The 15,875-nt window shown below is 39.8% G+C and overlaps 1 protein-coding gene across 3 annotated transcripts in view; it reads right to left on the bottom strand.

Moving 5' to 3' along the window:
- ITPR3 (inositol 1,4,5-trisphosphate receptor type 3) overlaps positions 1 to 15,875 on the bottom strand; it is a 117,685-nt gene that overhangs the window by 92,323 nt on the left and 9,487 nt on the right. For all 3 annotated transcript variants that reach the window (XM_051996406.1, XM_051996407.1, XM_051996408.1), the window contains exon 2: positions 1,574 to 1,644. In XM_051996406.1, the coding sequence (XP_051852366.1) occupies positions 1,574 to 1,644 (71 nt within the window). The remainder of the gene's footprint in view (positions 1 to 1,573; positions 1,645 to 15,875) is intronic.

Raw genomic sequence — 15,875 nt, 5'->3', positions numbered from 1 at the left:
CATTAACAACACATCCCACCTTTCAACTTGGTTGAGGGTAGGGAAAATGATTGGGAATGGGATTAGGATTTCCTTTAGATCTGCATATGTCCCAAAATCCTTTGGGAGAACAATTCTCGCTAATCTCTCCCTGAGCAGCCAGTGTAGGCAGGAATAGTGTGGTAGCAAGCAAGACTGGCATGTTCCTGCCTGTTTCCCTACCGCACCCCACATGGCCTCACCCATCACGCCAGGGATCTGTCTGCCTGTCTCTTGATTCCATTCCCAATCACAGAAAATAATAATGAAGATGACACCCTGAATGTGTAAAGCATTTTCAGGCACATGATCTCTTTTGAATATCATAACACTGGGATGAGGCAAGCAGGGCATGGCTTTACCAAGTGGAGAGTGAGGCCCATTGAGGGGAAATGTTGTTTAAGGTTATACCCTCAATCAGACATTCCCAAACAGTCGATTAGAACCCAGTAATAGGAGAGGAGTCCCTGGAGTGGTGATGGAATTGTTTCAAGGGGTGAAATGAGGTAATGTGTAAAAATGCTTTGAAAACCTTTAAGTCGTTATAAAGTTAGCTATTAGAGAGACAGTGAGACAGACACAGAGAAATAGAACCGCCTATAATAAACTCTTTATTAGGTGCCAGACAGTGTCAAGCATTGGAAATACAAATATAAACAAGCTGGATAATCCCTACTCCCGAAGAGTTTACATTCTAACAGATAGTAACTAAAGAGAAACTGGAGGGAGGAGGCCCAGAGGCCAGAGAAGTAAAGTTCTAGCTCAAGGGACAAGGCTGCAGGTAAGAAAATCAAAGAAAAGTCAGGAAAGAAGTAAGCATAACTTGGCCCTACGTGAAATGTTCTGGCTCAGGTACTCCCCAAACAGGAGAGCGAGTCTTTTGATTCTTAGTATTAAAGGATCCACCTGCAGTTACATCATTTCTCAAATAAAGGATACTTTTAGTACTATCACAGTCCTGGATATTCTGAGGAAGGAGAATGGTCAGGGAAATTTTTTTCTTTTTGATGATAAAAAGGATCTTCATATTAGAAAAGGCTGCCAGACATTCCTCCACAGAGTGGCCAGATCATGACACAAGGTTCCTAATTTCCAAGAATGGCTGATTTGCTACGCTCCCTGATGCCCCTACTGTCTCCTCTTCCAAATTATGGAGAGCCCCTCCCCACCCTTGTTATTGTGGTGGTTGGACACTTATCTTCAGTTGTGTCCAACTCTTTGTGATTCCAGGTGGGCTTTTCTTGGGTAAAGATACTGAAATGCTTTGCTAGTTTCTTCTCCAGTTAAGTAATTTGCCCAGATATTAAGTGTCTGAGGCCAGATCCAGAATAAAGAAAGGTTCTTAAGAGTCCTAAGCAGAAGCCCAGTCTGGGCAAAAAAAGGGATGTGATACTCCCATCCCCACCTCTAGGAAGTAGGAAGGAAAGCTCTAATGATCAGCTGCTTTGATGCATGATGGCTGAAAGCAGAGACCAAGAGACAGATGCCCCACCAGAGCACCCCTTCATCCCCCTCTTGCACTTGCTCTTCTGATCAGGCTGGTCGGAAGGCTTACCTCGAAACTTCTTTGGTGGGTTTTCCAGATCACCAGCAGCTGGCTCTACCACACAGCGATCATCCACCAGCCTGTGAAACAGAATAGCCTCATCAATAACAAATTCAACCCAACTAACACTAAAGTGTTAGGGCTTCTGAGTGTCTCCAGCTGCATGTTCATGATATTGTGAGGGCTCAAAATGGTAAGGTCACAGATCAAGAGCTTGAAGGGGCCTTAGGGGCCATGTAATCCAACCCCCTCATTTGTCGTCAAAATTGAAGCCCAGAGAGGCTGTGACTTGCCCCAAGATCACACAGGTAATGAAAGAGGCAGACTGTCAACATACAGAGTTCTCTGACTCCCAAGTCGATAGTTTCTACGGTACTATACTGCTTTTGGGAGATGTGCTACTTTTTGAGTTCTAGTGGTCTCCCATCCTCCCTGCCCTGCATAAGAGAAGACCAACACTGTGTGTGTGTGTGTGTGTGTGTGTGTGTGTGTGTGTGTGTATAAAACCACACTATACATATATCAGTTCCTTCTCTGGAGGTAGGTAGAGTTTTCCTAAATCCTTTTGACTTGAATATTCATGTTATTCAGGAGAGCTTAGTCATTCACAGTTGTTCTCAATATTGGTGTTACTGTCTACAACTTTTTTTTTTTTTGTTCTGCTCATTTCACTCTGCATTATTTCATTCAAGTCTTTCCATCCAACTCATTCAGCCATACCCCCCAATTGATGAGCATCTTCTCAATTTCTAACTTTACTACTTCTTAAGACCTCAAATTCCTTCTGGCTTGGAGTGAGGTAGGAAGATCAATGGAGACTTGATGGAGAAAGAAGCACATGGATGGAGAAGTTACAGACAGATTTGGACTGAGGACATATGTCTGGGTCCCTGCTATGCCATTTAAGTGTGCAATCCTGGGCAATTCATTTATTCTTTATAAGCTTCAGTTTCATCTGTAGAATAAAGACATTCAACTTAATAGCCTTTAAGGCCCTCCAGCCCCAAATCTATGGTCCTATATATGTCAGCAAAGAGAAAGTCCCGTACCCATTTCTTCTCCCCCACAGACTCTCTCCCCTCTTCCCATCCCTAGTGCAGCTGTTGTATGACATGAAGAATGTAAGAAAATTTTCACCAGTATCCTTAGTCACAAACACAGAATGCCTTAAGGATGCCTGAAGTACCTTCATTAGGGTTTCATCAGTTCCAGGTAAGCACTACTTTCTCCAGGTTCTTCTTTTTAAAATATAAATATCCCAGGGAGAGTCACTCCTTAGGTCCCTAATACTTTAAAGGAATTGAGTTTATCCAACTATTTTCACCCCAAAGAAAATGAAACAATTCTGGCAGAATTCAGGAATTAGGGTTCAGGATAGAGGGAAGGTTGGGGGAAAGAAGACAGTTCGAAGTGAAAATAAAATGGAGAAAATCCAATTTTCTAACAATAAGTCAATAGTCCTAAATCTTCTGGCTTTGGAATATGCCTCAGGAAACTCCCATGCCTAATCTGCTGATTCTGAATGGACCACTCCTCAGTCAGAAAGCTTCTGGCCTCAGGATAATCCCACAAATCCCTGAGACAATAATGAATAGACCACTCCTCAATTCATTGCTGACTGATAATCTGGTCAGTGATAACCAAATTCTAGAGACCACTCCTCTAGGCCATAGAATTAGCATGTCAATGATAGAAAGCTGGATATAGGGCTCTCCTCTCACTTAGGACTTGGCTAATTTCTTTTGGAATTTAGCCTGCTTGTAATGGCATTACAATTACAATAAAACTTTACCCCTTGTATTGGAATGGGTTGAAGCCTGAAAATTCTTTTGAGATACCTCGAGACACCAGCCTATGACTGGTCCTCTTCCCAACTGAAGTAATATGCCAAAGAGAGAAAATGAACTCAGGTTGCTCTCTCGAGGAAGTGGGAATGCTTCTGGAAGGTTCAGTTTTGAGTAGGTTTTAGAAGGAGGATTACACTGGAGCTAGAATTGGAAGGGTTTAAAGAGCATTAAATCTAGAAGTTTTTAATATGCAGTTTGTGAACTTCATGCATGTGTATATGCACGCACACAAAATTGCATTTCTATATAATTAGATTTCTTTACAATCTTATGTATTTTATTTTCTGCCTTTACAAATGTTATTCTGAGAAGGGATTCAAAGACTTCAGGAGACAGCTAAGTCAGGCAGTAGATAGACCTGGAGTCAAGAAGACTCATCTACCTGATTTCAAATATGGCCTTAGATACTTACTAGCTGTGTGACCCTGGACACGGCATTTAACCCTATTAGCCTCAGTTCCTCATCTATAAAATGAATTGGAGAAGGAGCTAGGATTCAAACTAACATCCTGAGTTCGAATCCAGTCCTCTTCCCACTGTGAAAAGTGGATGAAAGAGAGAAACTAGGGAGCTGCTGATGAGGGACAAGGGATCAATTTTTGCTATTTATAGGAGAATGAATTATGAGAAAAGGAACTAATGATATAAGGTGACTTTTTTGAGGATAGTGATGAGGTTTAGATTTGGGGAACCCAAATGAAATTACGGTTTCTGGTGGTCAGAGAGTTAAATGAGGACTAGGCAGGTTCAGGGTTCAGGGAATCAAATGCAGGGGTTGGTCTCCCTTGAAACCTCTTAGAATTCAACGCAAGGGAGTTCTGGAGACTCCCTTCTGACAGCACAGAGGCTCCCTATAAAGGAATTTACAGACCCAACAACCTAAATTGATAAAAGAGGTTTATTATGGGGAGTGGAAGTCAAGTTAAAGTCTGATTTGGGAAATAGGTGAGGGTAAAGAGAAAATAGCACTGGAAACAGTATTCCAGTGGGCAGAGACCTTTGGTGTGCCAAGCATGCTATAGCTAGTGTGGCTCTTTTCTATTAGGGGGCTTTGGCTACAAGCTGAAGGGGGTTCGGGGGTGGAGTCCCAAGTTGGCTCCTAGCTGGGTTTCAGCTTCGAGCTGGAATTTGAATTGAATTCAATGAGTTTCAGGACTGAGCGGACCCCACCCAGATAACAAGGAAACTGTTTGTCCTTGGGGCGGGGTCCCTCACTGAGGCAGAGTTGAAGGAGATTTTCTTCTTTAAGGATTTTCAGAGTTTCAGGGTCCCCTCTTCAATAGTAAGTCCAACAGATGACTGAAGACAAAGCTATTTCTGGATTTTAAAACATAATCTACAGTAATTGTAAGCGAATTCAGCAGAATGTAATGGTGAAGGAGATGGGGTGAAATCTGTCAAGAAGAGTTGTGAAAATTAACTAAGGCTTCATCTACCCCAGAGTCGGTGTAGGCCTGAAGTTCCTTGGGCATTGACTCAAGGACATTATTAAAATCCCCTTCCTGCTCTTCTCCCATGACATCATTTTCTTGTTACCTTGATCAAATATGGGCAGCTATGTACTTATTGGCCAAAGTTCAATTTCCTGGGTAGTTCCCACATTTAGAATATAAGACCCTCAGCCAATAAGGATAAAGGTCAGTGGTGGGAGGGGTATTTGCCTTATTTAAGTTGCTTAAACTATTTAAAGTGTCAAATCTGTCCCAAAGGTATCTCTTCTCCTTTCAATTGCTCATTCAAACGGAGGGATGCCCACTTCTCTCCAGAACATATCTCCAGCCTTTTTTTATTAAATGGTGATCACTCCCCATTCTGAGCCACACAATAACTATCTTCATGGTATAATTTAAGAGGCCTTCCAGAAAATGCCGCTTTTCTAAAAAAATATTCCCATACCTAGCCAGTCATACATAGCACCTGGAATTCTTACACATTCACTCCTTTTTCCTGGGGGGAAGGGGAGGAGAGAGGAAGGGGAGAGCTGTATTTACCACTAGGGAGGAGTAACCCATTAAACCATTATCAGTCACTAAGAGATTAGCAGGAATCACTTTATCAGATCAGTCAGTTATCTAGCACAGAGTAAGGCCCAGAGGGGATGGGACACAAGACTGGTAAATCTAGAAGAGGGAGGAGAGATCAAATCCTTAAAAGTGAAAGAACAAAGTCTTGGGATCCTGGGATTACCCAAGGGGTGAGAGATCAGAATAGAAGTTGTCCCTTTTCCTCCCTTACTGTTTGGGCAACAGTAATCATGAAATCTTCCCCAAAAAATTCTCCCAACTTCCCTCTACCAGCACCACCACATGAATACATTTGTGAACCCCTTATTATCAAACTTTCTCTATCCTCCCATGCTAGCATGCCAATAAAAGCAAGGCAGGAACTGGTACAGGAAGGAAATTCTTGCCCCTTCACTAGGGCTCCTTCCTTCAAGTGAAATTCAATTCAGCAGCCTCAAGGGCCTGATATAAATTGAGATCTTTGGGGGGGGGGGGGGGGGGGGAAAGGGTTGGAAAGGCCCTGAGGTAAACTGTGTCCCCTCAGGGGGGGAAGGTGCTCCAGACTCTCAAACCCTTGCCCCCTTGCCCTGGGGAAGGGCACACCCTCCAGTCCATAAGGGAAACTTCCAAGATAAGTAATCTCATTCAATTGGAAATCTCAGCCTGGGGCACAGTCACTCAAACTGCTCCCCAGCTCCAGGGCAAGACTAACCCGATATAACTAAGAGTTTGTCAACCTACCTTTGCAGAAGTCCTAACAGGATTTTGCCAGGTAAGAAAGCTGTCTTCTTAGCATAAATAAAACCATTCTTTGCCACAAACCTCATGCCTATATTTATTGGGGTTTGTGAATCTTTTGCAAAACCTGCCACCTGCCAAAGGAATCCTTTTGCTGTTAGGGGATCTCTTACCCTCAATTTTTGCACATCTTCCCTACTGCTGCTGCTATTGATGTGGTTTGAGTGGTCTCAATTCCCGGTAATCTAGAGGTTAGTGGCTATAAGAGAGTTGTTAAGAATCCCCTTTAAATCGGCCGCAGGTTTTAGGAGTGAAAGACTTGACTCATTCTCGAATTATTAGTTGCAAAATGAAAGTTTATTGTAAGATAGAAATCACTTTACCAAGAGACTGACTTCTGTAGTGGCAGATCTATTGGAAAATGGAGTTTTGCACTGAGAGAATGCAGTTCTCAGTGGGCAGAAGGATCCTGACAGCTGAGTGAGCTACCTAGGTCCATCTGCCAAGACTTTAGTGGAGGGAAGCTGTTATATTGGGTATCTTTAGTGGGGACTAGGATAGCCCAAGCTGGTCAGACCAGGGTAGGGAAAGGGGGGGGGGGAGGCTGGGATAGCCCGATCTCCTATTGGAATTAACACTTCAAAGGGGTGCTTTTTGACCAGGATTTCTAATTGAATCAAAGGCCCTGGCATCTTGGAAAGATGACTTATCTAGGGTGATATGTCTTCCTCAGGAGGGGCTGAGACTCCCAAAGGGATCACAGATCAAAAGGAAATACAGTTTCTTAAAGGAACCACAACCTGCTTCACTATGACACTGCTACTGCTGCCACCACCTAGGGACGAGCACAAAAATAGCTCATCCCTGCCCCAGTGCCCATCCTAAAGTCTTTCCTAGATCCAGGACAGATGCAAGGCTCCCAAGAAGATCTGGAGGCAGATGGAAAGTGAAGGAGAAAATTGTTTCTCAGATCACTTTCCTTGTGAGTGCCACCATAATATAGCCCCTCTCCTCTCCTACAAAAGATTTATCAGACTCCCAGTAAAATCTTCTTGGCCTAAAGACTATCCATGATGGAGAAGTCATTCCTAATACAAGCCTCCTCCTTGGGAGGAGTGTGGTATTGTTGTGCCACAGTTTCCTTTTAATGTCCTGACCCAGTTTCCCTAATTGTCCTATTCAATTACTCTGCCTCAGATTACACCCGTTCCCTCTTAATGTTTGCTACGATTAAAGTCTTATATCTTAGACCTTCGGCTATACTTATTCCCTCTTAGTGTTTGATGGGATAAAGGTCTTTATCCATTTTAGGCATCATTAGAATATCAGGAGCCTCTCCAGTACCTCCCATTATGTCATCCTAGGTGCCTCCCCCCATTAGGTCATCCTAGGTGCTTCCCCCCATTAGGTCATCCCCATGCAGGTACCTCCCCCACTATGTGATCGCTCTTGTTACTCTATAAAAGAATCTTGTATCTGACATTCGCTGCTGGATTCTTGGAGACAATAGTCTCATTCAGCCCTGGGACCAAAATAAGGATCCATTTGGTCCCAATATATCTCTCCATTATATAAATTATTAAATTGTTCTCTAATCTCTATCTTGTTCAGTTTCTCCAGTATTACAGTATGATAGAAAAAAAAAAAAAATCTAGAGAACCTAGGCTCAAACCTCGCCTTTATTGCTTACTTTTGTTTCTTTTGAGCAAAGGACTACTTTAGGCCTCAGTTTCCCCAAATGAGATCATTAGATCGGATGGTTTCTGAGATCTCTTCCAGTTCTGTCTCTATAATCCTTTAGTGCCTCAAATTTCTCACTGATTGATCAACTAATTAAACAAACATTTGTTTAATGTCTACTATGTACAAAGTACTACACCAGGCATTAAAGAAAGTACAAGTTTTTCCCCTCTGTCATCATGGTGTAATGTACATAGTACAGTGGAAAGCACTGAAATAAGAATTTTTAAAAAGTTTTATCTGAGTCTTTATGACCCCATGTTGGAGTTTTCTTGGCAAAGATACTGAAGTGGTTTTCTTCTCTAGTTCATTTTACAGATGAGGAAACTGAGGCAAACAGGGTTAAGTGACCTGCCCAAGACAGACAGCTAATAAGTATTTGAGGCCAAATTTGAATTCAGGAAAATGAATTACTCTGATTCAGAATAAAGAAAAACTCATTGAGAGTCATAAGTAGGAACCTAGTCTGAACCCTAACACACCCCTACCTCCAGGAAGTGGGAAGGAAGACTCTAGTGACTGATAAGGACCTGGCTTCAAATTCAGCTTGATTTAGCCTCCCTGGGTTTCAGTTTCCTCTATTGTAAAATGAGAGGGTTGGACAAGGTGACTTTTAAGGACTCTTCCAATAGCTCTTCCAAAGAGCATTCTAAATTTCAAAATACAGCCACAATTCATTAGAATAGAAAATTATATAAGACAAATATCTCAGGTCAAGGCAAAGGGATATGTGATGTTCAAGGGGGAAGATTATTACTTGCAAAAGAAACTTAAGGGAGGCTCCTTGACAAAGGTGGCATCTGAACTGGGTTTTAAAAGACAGCTAAGTATTCAACAAATGAAGAAGGTTAACAATAGAAGCCCCATCTAGGACTTTAAGGGTCTAGCAAAAGTTGTGTTTACCCTCTTCCCCCTAAGCAATTTTACACCCCCCTTTCTAAATACTGAGTTTATGTCTTTGGTAAGAATTTACTCCAGTCATCACTCTTGGGAGAGAGAGGGAAAGCATCTGTGTTTATTAAACTAACATAGCCCCCAGGTGTTCATTATCAGTATGCACACACCTGGTCCTGTAATCCAAATTTTATTTCATACAGGCTACCCCCTAAAAAAAAAAATTCAGCCTCTGCTCATGTTACTTCATAAAAGTTTAGGGCAACACCATGGGCTACCTCATTGCCCTCCCCATAGGCTCTGGCTAAACTTAGAGGAAGGGATAAATGTGTCACCAAGATGGAAGAAACCACAGCACAGTCAATATTTGAACTCAGTTCCTCTGACTCCAAATCCAGGGCTTACCCATAGATCTTTTTATTCCGTCTTGTCCACTTGGGTTTGTGCACTTATTCTTGACAAGGGGCTCCAACCCACCTCTCCATCCCCCATAAGTCTTCTGGACAAGCCCTCTGCTCCATCCAGCTTGGTCTCTTTTCTATCTAGTCTAAACACAAGGTTCATTTCCACTTCTGCACTGTTCCTGCTCTTCCCCCTTTAAATGTTCTTTCCTGTTCTCTTAATTTTATACTTACTCCATACCCAGCTTAAGCTCTTAAGTTTCTCCTCTGAAACTTTCTCCTTCTTCATTGACTACTAGTCAATCTTTGCCTTTTCTAACCTCCCATGGTATTGAGCTATGGCATCAGAGGATTTGAAGAGTAATTCAACTATTCCACTTTATGGAGAAAGAAAATGAGATCCAGAGTGAATTTTGCCCAATGTGAATCAGATAACAGCAGAGATAAATTTTGAAAACAAACCCACTGTTATTTCACTTATTAGTCAGCCTGACATTCAAGACCCTGAAATCACTCAACCCAAGCAGTCTTATCTCCTATTTCGGCACCTACAAAATCTATGTTCCACTAAACTGGACTACTTATGGTGTCCTAGACCAGGACTTCTTAAACTTTTTCCATTTGCAGCCCTTTTGTGTCTAAGAAATTTTTATTCAATCCCATTTCAACTCTGAGCCAAAGTATTTCTGAAAGCATTTGTGCATGCACAGGACAAAGTATGCATGTTGTATTTCAGAACCAAAGCTGCAGTGAAGTCAAGGCAAGCCCTGCCAGAAATACCTTAGACTGATTATGCATTTGATTTTGAATTAATTTTTGGCCATTAAGTTGATAAAACTGTTACTGTTGCAAATTTTTCATGACCTCCACATTCAGTTACACAGATCTGAATTCAGATCTTCTTGATTCCAGACCCAATCCTCTATTTATACTATCTAGCTGCCTCGGGAGAGGGTTTATCCTACCTCTGGCAGGATAAGATGGGGCTGACCAGTGATAATTGTTCCTGTGTTATTCTGTCTGTGGAAGAATCCTATAATCTATGCCAAGACCTTAATTCAGGAGAGGAAAAAAAAAGAAGGTATCATTTATACCCCCAAATCATGAGGTAATTTTCATCACTGTCTCAAGGAACCTAGACCTGCTCTGCCCAATGTGGATTTTGAGATTTAGCCTTAGAAAGGCAAAGAAGGCAAAGGCAGGGTAAGGCAATGGGAATTCCCATAAGGGGTAGGATTGGGGGTGTCATTATTACTTTTATCAATTCTGTCAGAAACAGGATAGAGCAACAGTAAGTACTGATTTATGTTAGGCACAATGACAAGCACTCTTACTTGTGGGAGATATCAAGACAATATAAAAATAACAGAGTATCAAAGAAAGAAGAAAAGGACCCAAATGTATACAAATATTTATAACACATTTTTAATGGGGGCAAAAAATGGAAAGTTAGGAGAGTGGCCATCATCAGGGGAATGGTTGAGCAAAATTATAGTGTATGAATGCAACAGAATATTATTGTGCTGTTTTTAAAAAAAAAAAATCTAAGAAAATAACTATTTCAGAGAAACCTGAAAAGATCTGAATGAATTAATGGAGACAGCTAATGTAAGTAGATCCAGGAAAGCAATTTATATAATAATAACATTATAGAGAAAAACAACTTTGAAAGACTTAAGAACTCTATTCAAACATAATGACCAACCACAATTCCACATGATTGATGATGAAGCAAACTAACCATGTCCTGACAGAAAGGTGATGGATTTGGGTGCTGAATGAATTTTTTTTAACATGATCAATGACTGAATTTATATATTTGCATATTTGTTATGAGTTATCTTTTTCTTTTCTTTCTTTTTTCAATAGGAAAAATGTGAGAAGAGAAGAAAATAGATTTTTGTTAATTGAAAAAATAAAGCTCATAAAAAATAAAAAAAGAGAGAGGCTGTGGAAGTCCTGTTTTTGGAGCTTTTATGCTAAGGATACCTTGGACACTCACTGAGAAGTCTAGTGACAAAGGTAAAAAACATGGGGAGGAAGTAGGAAGGACAGCACAAACCAAATAAATAGCAGACCTAATTTCAAATAAAGGCAAAATTAACCTTTATAACAGGTAAGGGCAATTATAATAATTGTGATGGAGATTACCATCCACATACAAAGAGAAAACTATGGAGACTGTTATGTGGATCAAAGGACACTACTTTCATCTTCTGGTTGTTTGTTTGCTTGTTGTTTTTTTTCTTTCTCATGTTTTCCCTTTTTGTTCTGATTTTTCTTGCACAGCATATAAAGATGGAAATATATTTAGAATTGAATAATTAAGCTATATCGAATTCTGGCTGTATTGGGGAAGTGGGAGAGGAGGAGAAAAGAAAAATTTGAAACACAAGGTTTTGCAAAGGTGAATATTGAAAACTATCTTAACAGGTATTTGGGAAAAAAATACTATATAAAAAAACAACAGGCAAGGGAGAAGGCTTGAGGGAACTCTCTTGGACAGAGAAATGGACTATAAATGAGAGTAGTCATTGGGATTGTGATAGAAGAGGGATCAGCAAAATTGATATTCAGAAGCACTTATATAAAAGACTATATAAATGAAAGTCATTATTATACATAAGTATTAGTACTAATATGATCCTCAACCAAGAATGCTCAAATAGGTTTGGAGGAACAATAGGAAGAGGGATATGTAACACCCCCCCTTTTTTTTAGCTTTTTGATTTATGGAATAAAACAAGCATTTTCCTAACATAGTATAATTTTTTAAAAAATGATTGCACACAAAACTGCAAAACTATTATATATAACTTGCTATTTCTTTTAAATATAGAATAAAATTATCATGTAAATGTCTTTTTTTTTCTTTTTTCCTTTTTTTTCCTTCTTTCTTCCCATCACCTCTAGTCCTAGTGAGGATGGAACAGGTACCCTTTTAAAGTTTGCCAATCCATATGACTATAATTACATTGGTCATACAGTGAGTTCCAGGTAAAATTTCCATGACTTGTAGAAATTCCTCTTTTACATAAAGGTCCTAACTCAGGTCCCACTTCCTCTATGAAACTTTTCCTGACACAGGTGACTTTCTATGGACTTCTATTTTGTACTTAACATATATTGTCTTGTATCAAAGTTACCTAACATAATTAGTATCAAAGTTATTTAACAAATACTAGTATCAAAGTTACCTAACACATACTAGTATCAAAATTACCTAACATATACTAGTATCAAAGTTACTTAACATATACTACCTTGTATCAAAAGCATACATGAGGTTGTAAGCTCCTTCTGAGGTGGTTAAGTGATCAGGGATTCAGAAAGACCTGAGTTCAAATTCAGGATCATACACTAACAATCCTGGTCAAATCATTTAATCTCTGTTTGCCTCAGTTCCTCAACTGTAAAATGAGGGTAATAATAGTACCTACTTGTACTTGGTTGTAAAAATTAAATGAAATATTAGTTCCTAGGTGCTTAATAAATATTTGTTTCCTTCCTTGAGAATGGAATTATTGTTTTTTTTTTTCTGTTTCCTCTAAATCTAATTTCATGCCTAACCCCAACCTCAACTGCCTTCAACTTGAATCACAAATCTAACCAAAATCCTCACAACCCTACTTTAATCTTAAAAATAACTCTGATCTTAACTTTATCCATAAGCATTTTACACTTTTCTATTCTCTATGGCCCTAGGATGGGGGACCTAGCTGCTGTTCCCATTTTATAGATATGAATCCCAAGGTTCAAAGAAGTAAGAAACTTATATCAGTGCATCTATGACCAGCCCCCACAGGCTATGCTTTAGATTCCTCTTGTAAGATTCCATTTGCCTAAAATAAAACAATTCTGAGGTAAAACCTCACACCTATCATATTGGCTAAGATAACAAGAAAAGATAATGATAAATGTTGGAGGGGATGTGGGAAATCTGGGACACTAATGCATTGTTAATAGAATTGTGAAGTGATCCAGCCATTTTGAAAAGCAATTTGGAACTATGCCCAAAGAGGCATAAAACAGTGCATACCCTTTAATATGTATTCCAAAGAGATCATAAAAAAGAGGAAAGGAACCACATGCACAAAAATGTTTGTAGAAGCTCTTTTTGTAGTAGTGAGGAACTGAAATTGAATAGATGCCCATCAATTGAGATTTGAATGGCTGAATAAGTTATGGTATATGAATGGAATGAAATATTATTTTTCTATAAGAGATGATGAGCAGGTTTGTAATGTTCTGGTTGGTTTTCTGGAGGTCTTGGAGCAGCCTTCCTTTCAGCAGATTAATCACCACAAGAATAGCCAGGGATAAAGTCCATATTCTTTCTTATCTCCTTGCCTGGGGCCCGGGATAGCTTGGTGTCAGTGGAGGAAATGTAGGAGGACAGGCCAGTCACCCCGAGTGGTGTGAGATGGAGTGAATCTGAGTCCCAGGGCTTGTGCTCCAGCCTCCAGCCACCACAAAAGTGGGAAATGGAATGAATGTGTCTCTGAGTCCACCCTTGGCGAGTTTGTCCCAGTTTAATTTACAGTGTACTGAGTATAAAATCAATTATTATATCACTAGGGAACCATTATTTGTTGTAAAATTAAATCAATCATACGGAACATTAATCACCATGCTAAACTAGATAACCATTGTCTTATCAATTCCACTGAGTTATCACCTTGTAAGAATCCTTGTTTCAAGAACAGAGTTCTGGCCCATAACACAGGTTGATTTCAGAAAAACCTGGAAAGACTTACATAAACTGATGCTAAGCAAAAGAGGAGAACATCACACACAGCAACAGCAAGATTATGTGATGATCAACAATAATAAATCTAGCTCTTCTCAGAAATACAGTGATCCAAGACAATTCCAACAGACTTGGTATAGAAAATGTCATCTTCATTCAGAGGGAGAACTATGAAGACTGAATGTAGATTGAACATACTACATTCGCTTGTTTGTGCTTGTTTGCTCTTTCTTTGTTATGATTTTTCTTTTTCACAATATGACTAATGTGAAAATATGTTTAAAATGATTGTACATGTATAACCTATATAAAATTGCCTATCATCTTAGGGACATGGCAGGGAAGAGAGGGAAAGAGAGAAAAAAATTAGAACTCAAAACCTCACAAAAATGAATGTTGAAAACTATCTTCACATGAAACTGGAAAAATAAATTACTACTGAGAGGAAAAGAAAAAAGACTCTATTTGCCCATCTTGGTCATGAACATTGGGACCTGAACCTGTCTTCACTCATTCCCTTTCTCTCTCACCTTTGGCTCTTTCTACTTTCTCGTGCAGGTTCTAAATCTAGACTCTCATTCCACAGAAGAGAAGGGATGGGCAGGGGACAGACGCAGAATGGATGAATGGATAGAAAAAGGAATTTACTAAGCAAATAAGCAGGTGCCAGAGCCACAGGTAGATAACCGCTGTGTTGAAATGATCCTAGGCTAGTATTTGTTTGTCCCAGGTGACTGCCTTCTATATACCACCCTTACATTCATCTTCCTAACCTAAACTACTTTCATCACAGCATAATCTAGCATAAAAATCTTCTAATGACTCTCTGCTGCTCAAGCAGCAGGACTAACCTTTCTGCCTAGGCTTTCAAGACCTGTCCATCATTTGACACAAGATACCTAAACAACCAACTACTCCCCAATACCCATAGCACAGAAGCAGCAGCTATGCCAAGTTTGGAATCAGAGTACCTTGGTTCTATAGCCAAGCCATTGGCTATGTGAATGACCTTTCCCTCAGCATGACATGTACTAGATCCACTCAGGTCCTGGTCTGCTTTACAAACAGAATATGCTCACTGTTGCCTCATTTGTAATATCCTATTTTTAAAAAATCCTGCCTCAGAAGGCTTTTCCTTCCTTCTGTCCTTTCAAATTCCCCGATTCCACACTCAGTCCAGAACTTCATCTTCTCCATTAAGCCTTTCCTATGTATTCCAATTCTTAATTGATCTGTCTTCTCTGAATGCTACAGCCTTTACCTATAGTTTGAATTATTAAGTAATTCACTACCTGGTTTAAAAGCACTGGTCTCACAGTAATAAACTCAGGTTTGAGTCATGTTTCCTATACTTATTACCTGTATGATCATAGACTCAGTTTCTTTTAACATCATCTACAAAATGAGGATAAGAAGACTTACACTACTTATTTTATGGAATGCTTATGAGGAAAGTCCTTTGTAAACCTTAAAGTCTTATTTTGTAATGGTAGTGATGGTGGTGGTGATGGTGATTCAGCTATTATTAGGTCTCTGTAACCCAATTTGGAGTGGTTTACCATTTCCTTTTTTTTTTTTAACAGATTTTTTACAGATGAGGAAACTGAGGCAAACAGGGTTAAGTGAGTTGCTCTAGGTCACATGGTAAATAAGTGAATTCAGGAAGTGAAGTCTTCCTGATCCCAGACCTGGCATCCACTACTACCCATAAAAGCCCTTTGTAAGTGAATTATTAATTAGACAATTATTCTCTAATTGTTTCTTAAGTATTAGTCTTCTTCACAAGTCTAGCATAGTTTTGGGCGCAGTAGAGACTCAGTCCTTGATGAATTGTAGATTAAAATTTCCCCCCAATCAATCGGTCATAATTTCTTATTCCAAGCAAAGGAAAAGAGGGACCCAAAGTTCAACAAGCCACAAGTTTGGTCTGCAAACCTA

Source organism: Antechinus flavipes, chromosome 4 (assembly GCF_016432865.1).
Source record: "Antechinus flavipes isolate AdamAnt ecotype Samford, QLD, Australia chromosome 4, AdamAnt_v2, whole genome shotgun sequence".
In the NCBI taxonomy this organism is placed as follows: domain Eukaryota; kingdom Metazoa; phylum Chordata; class Mammalia; order Dasyuromorphia; family Dasyuridae; genus Antechinus; species Antechinus flavipes.
The sequence above is the reverse complement of the archived record's forward strand: the minus strand, read 5'-3'. Positions and strand labels throughout refer to the sequence as shown.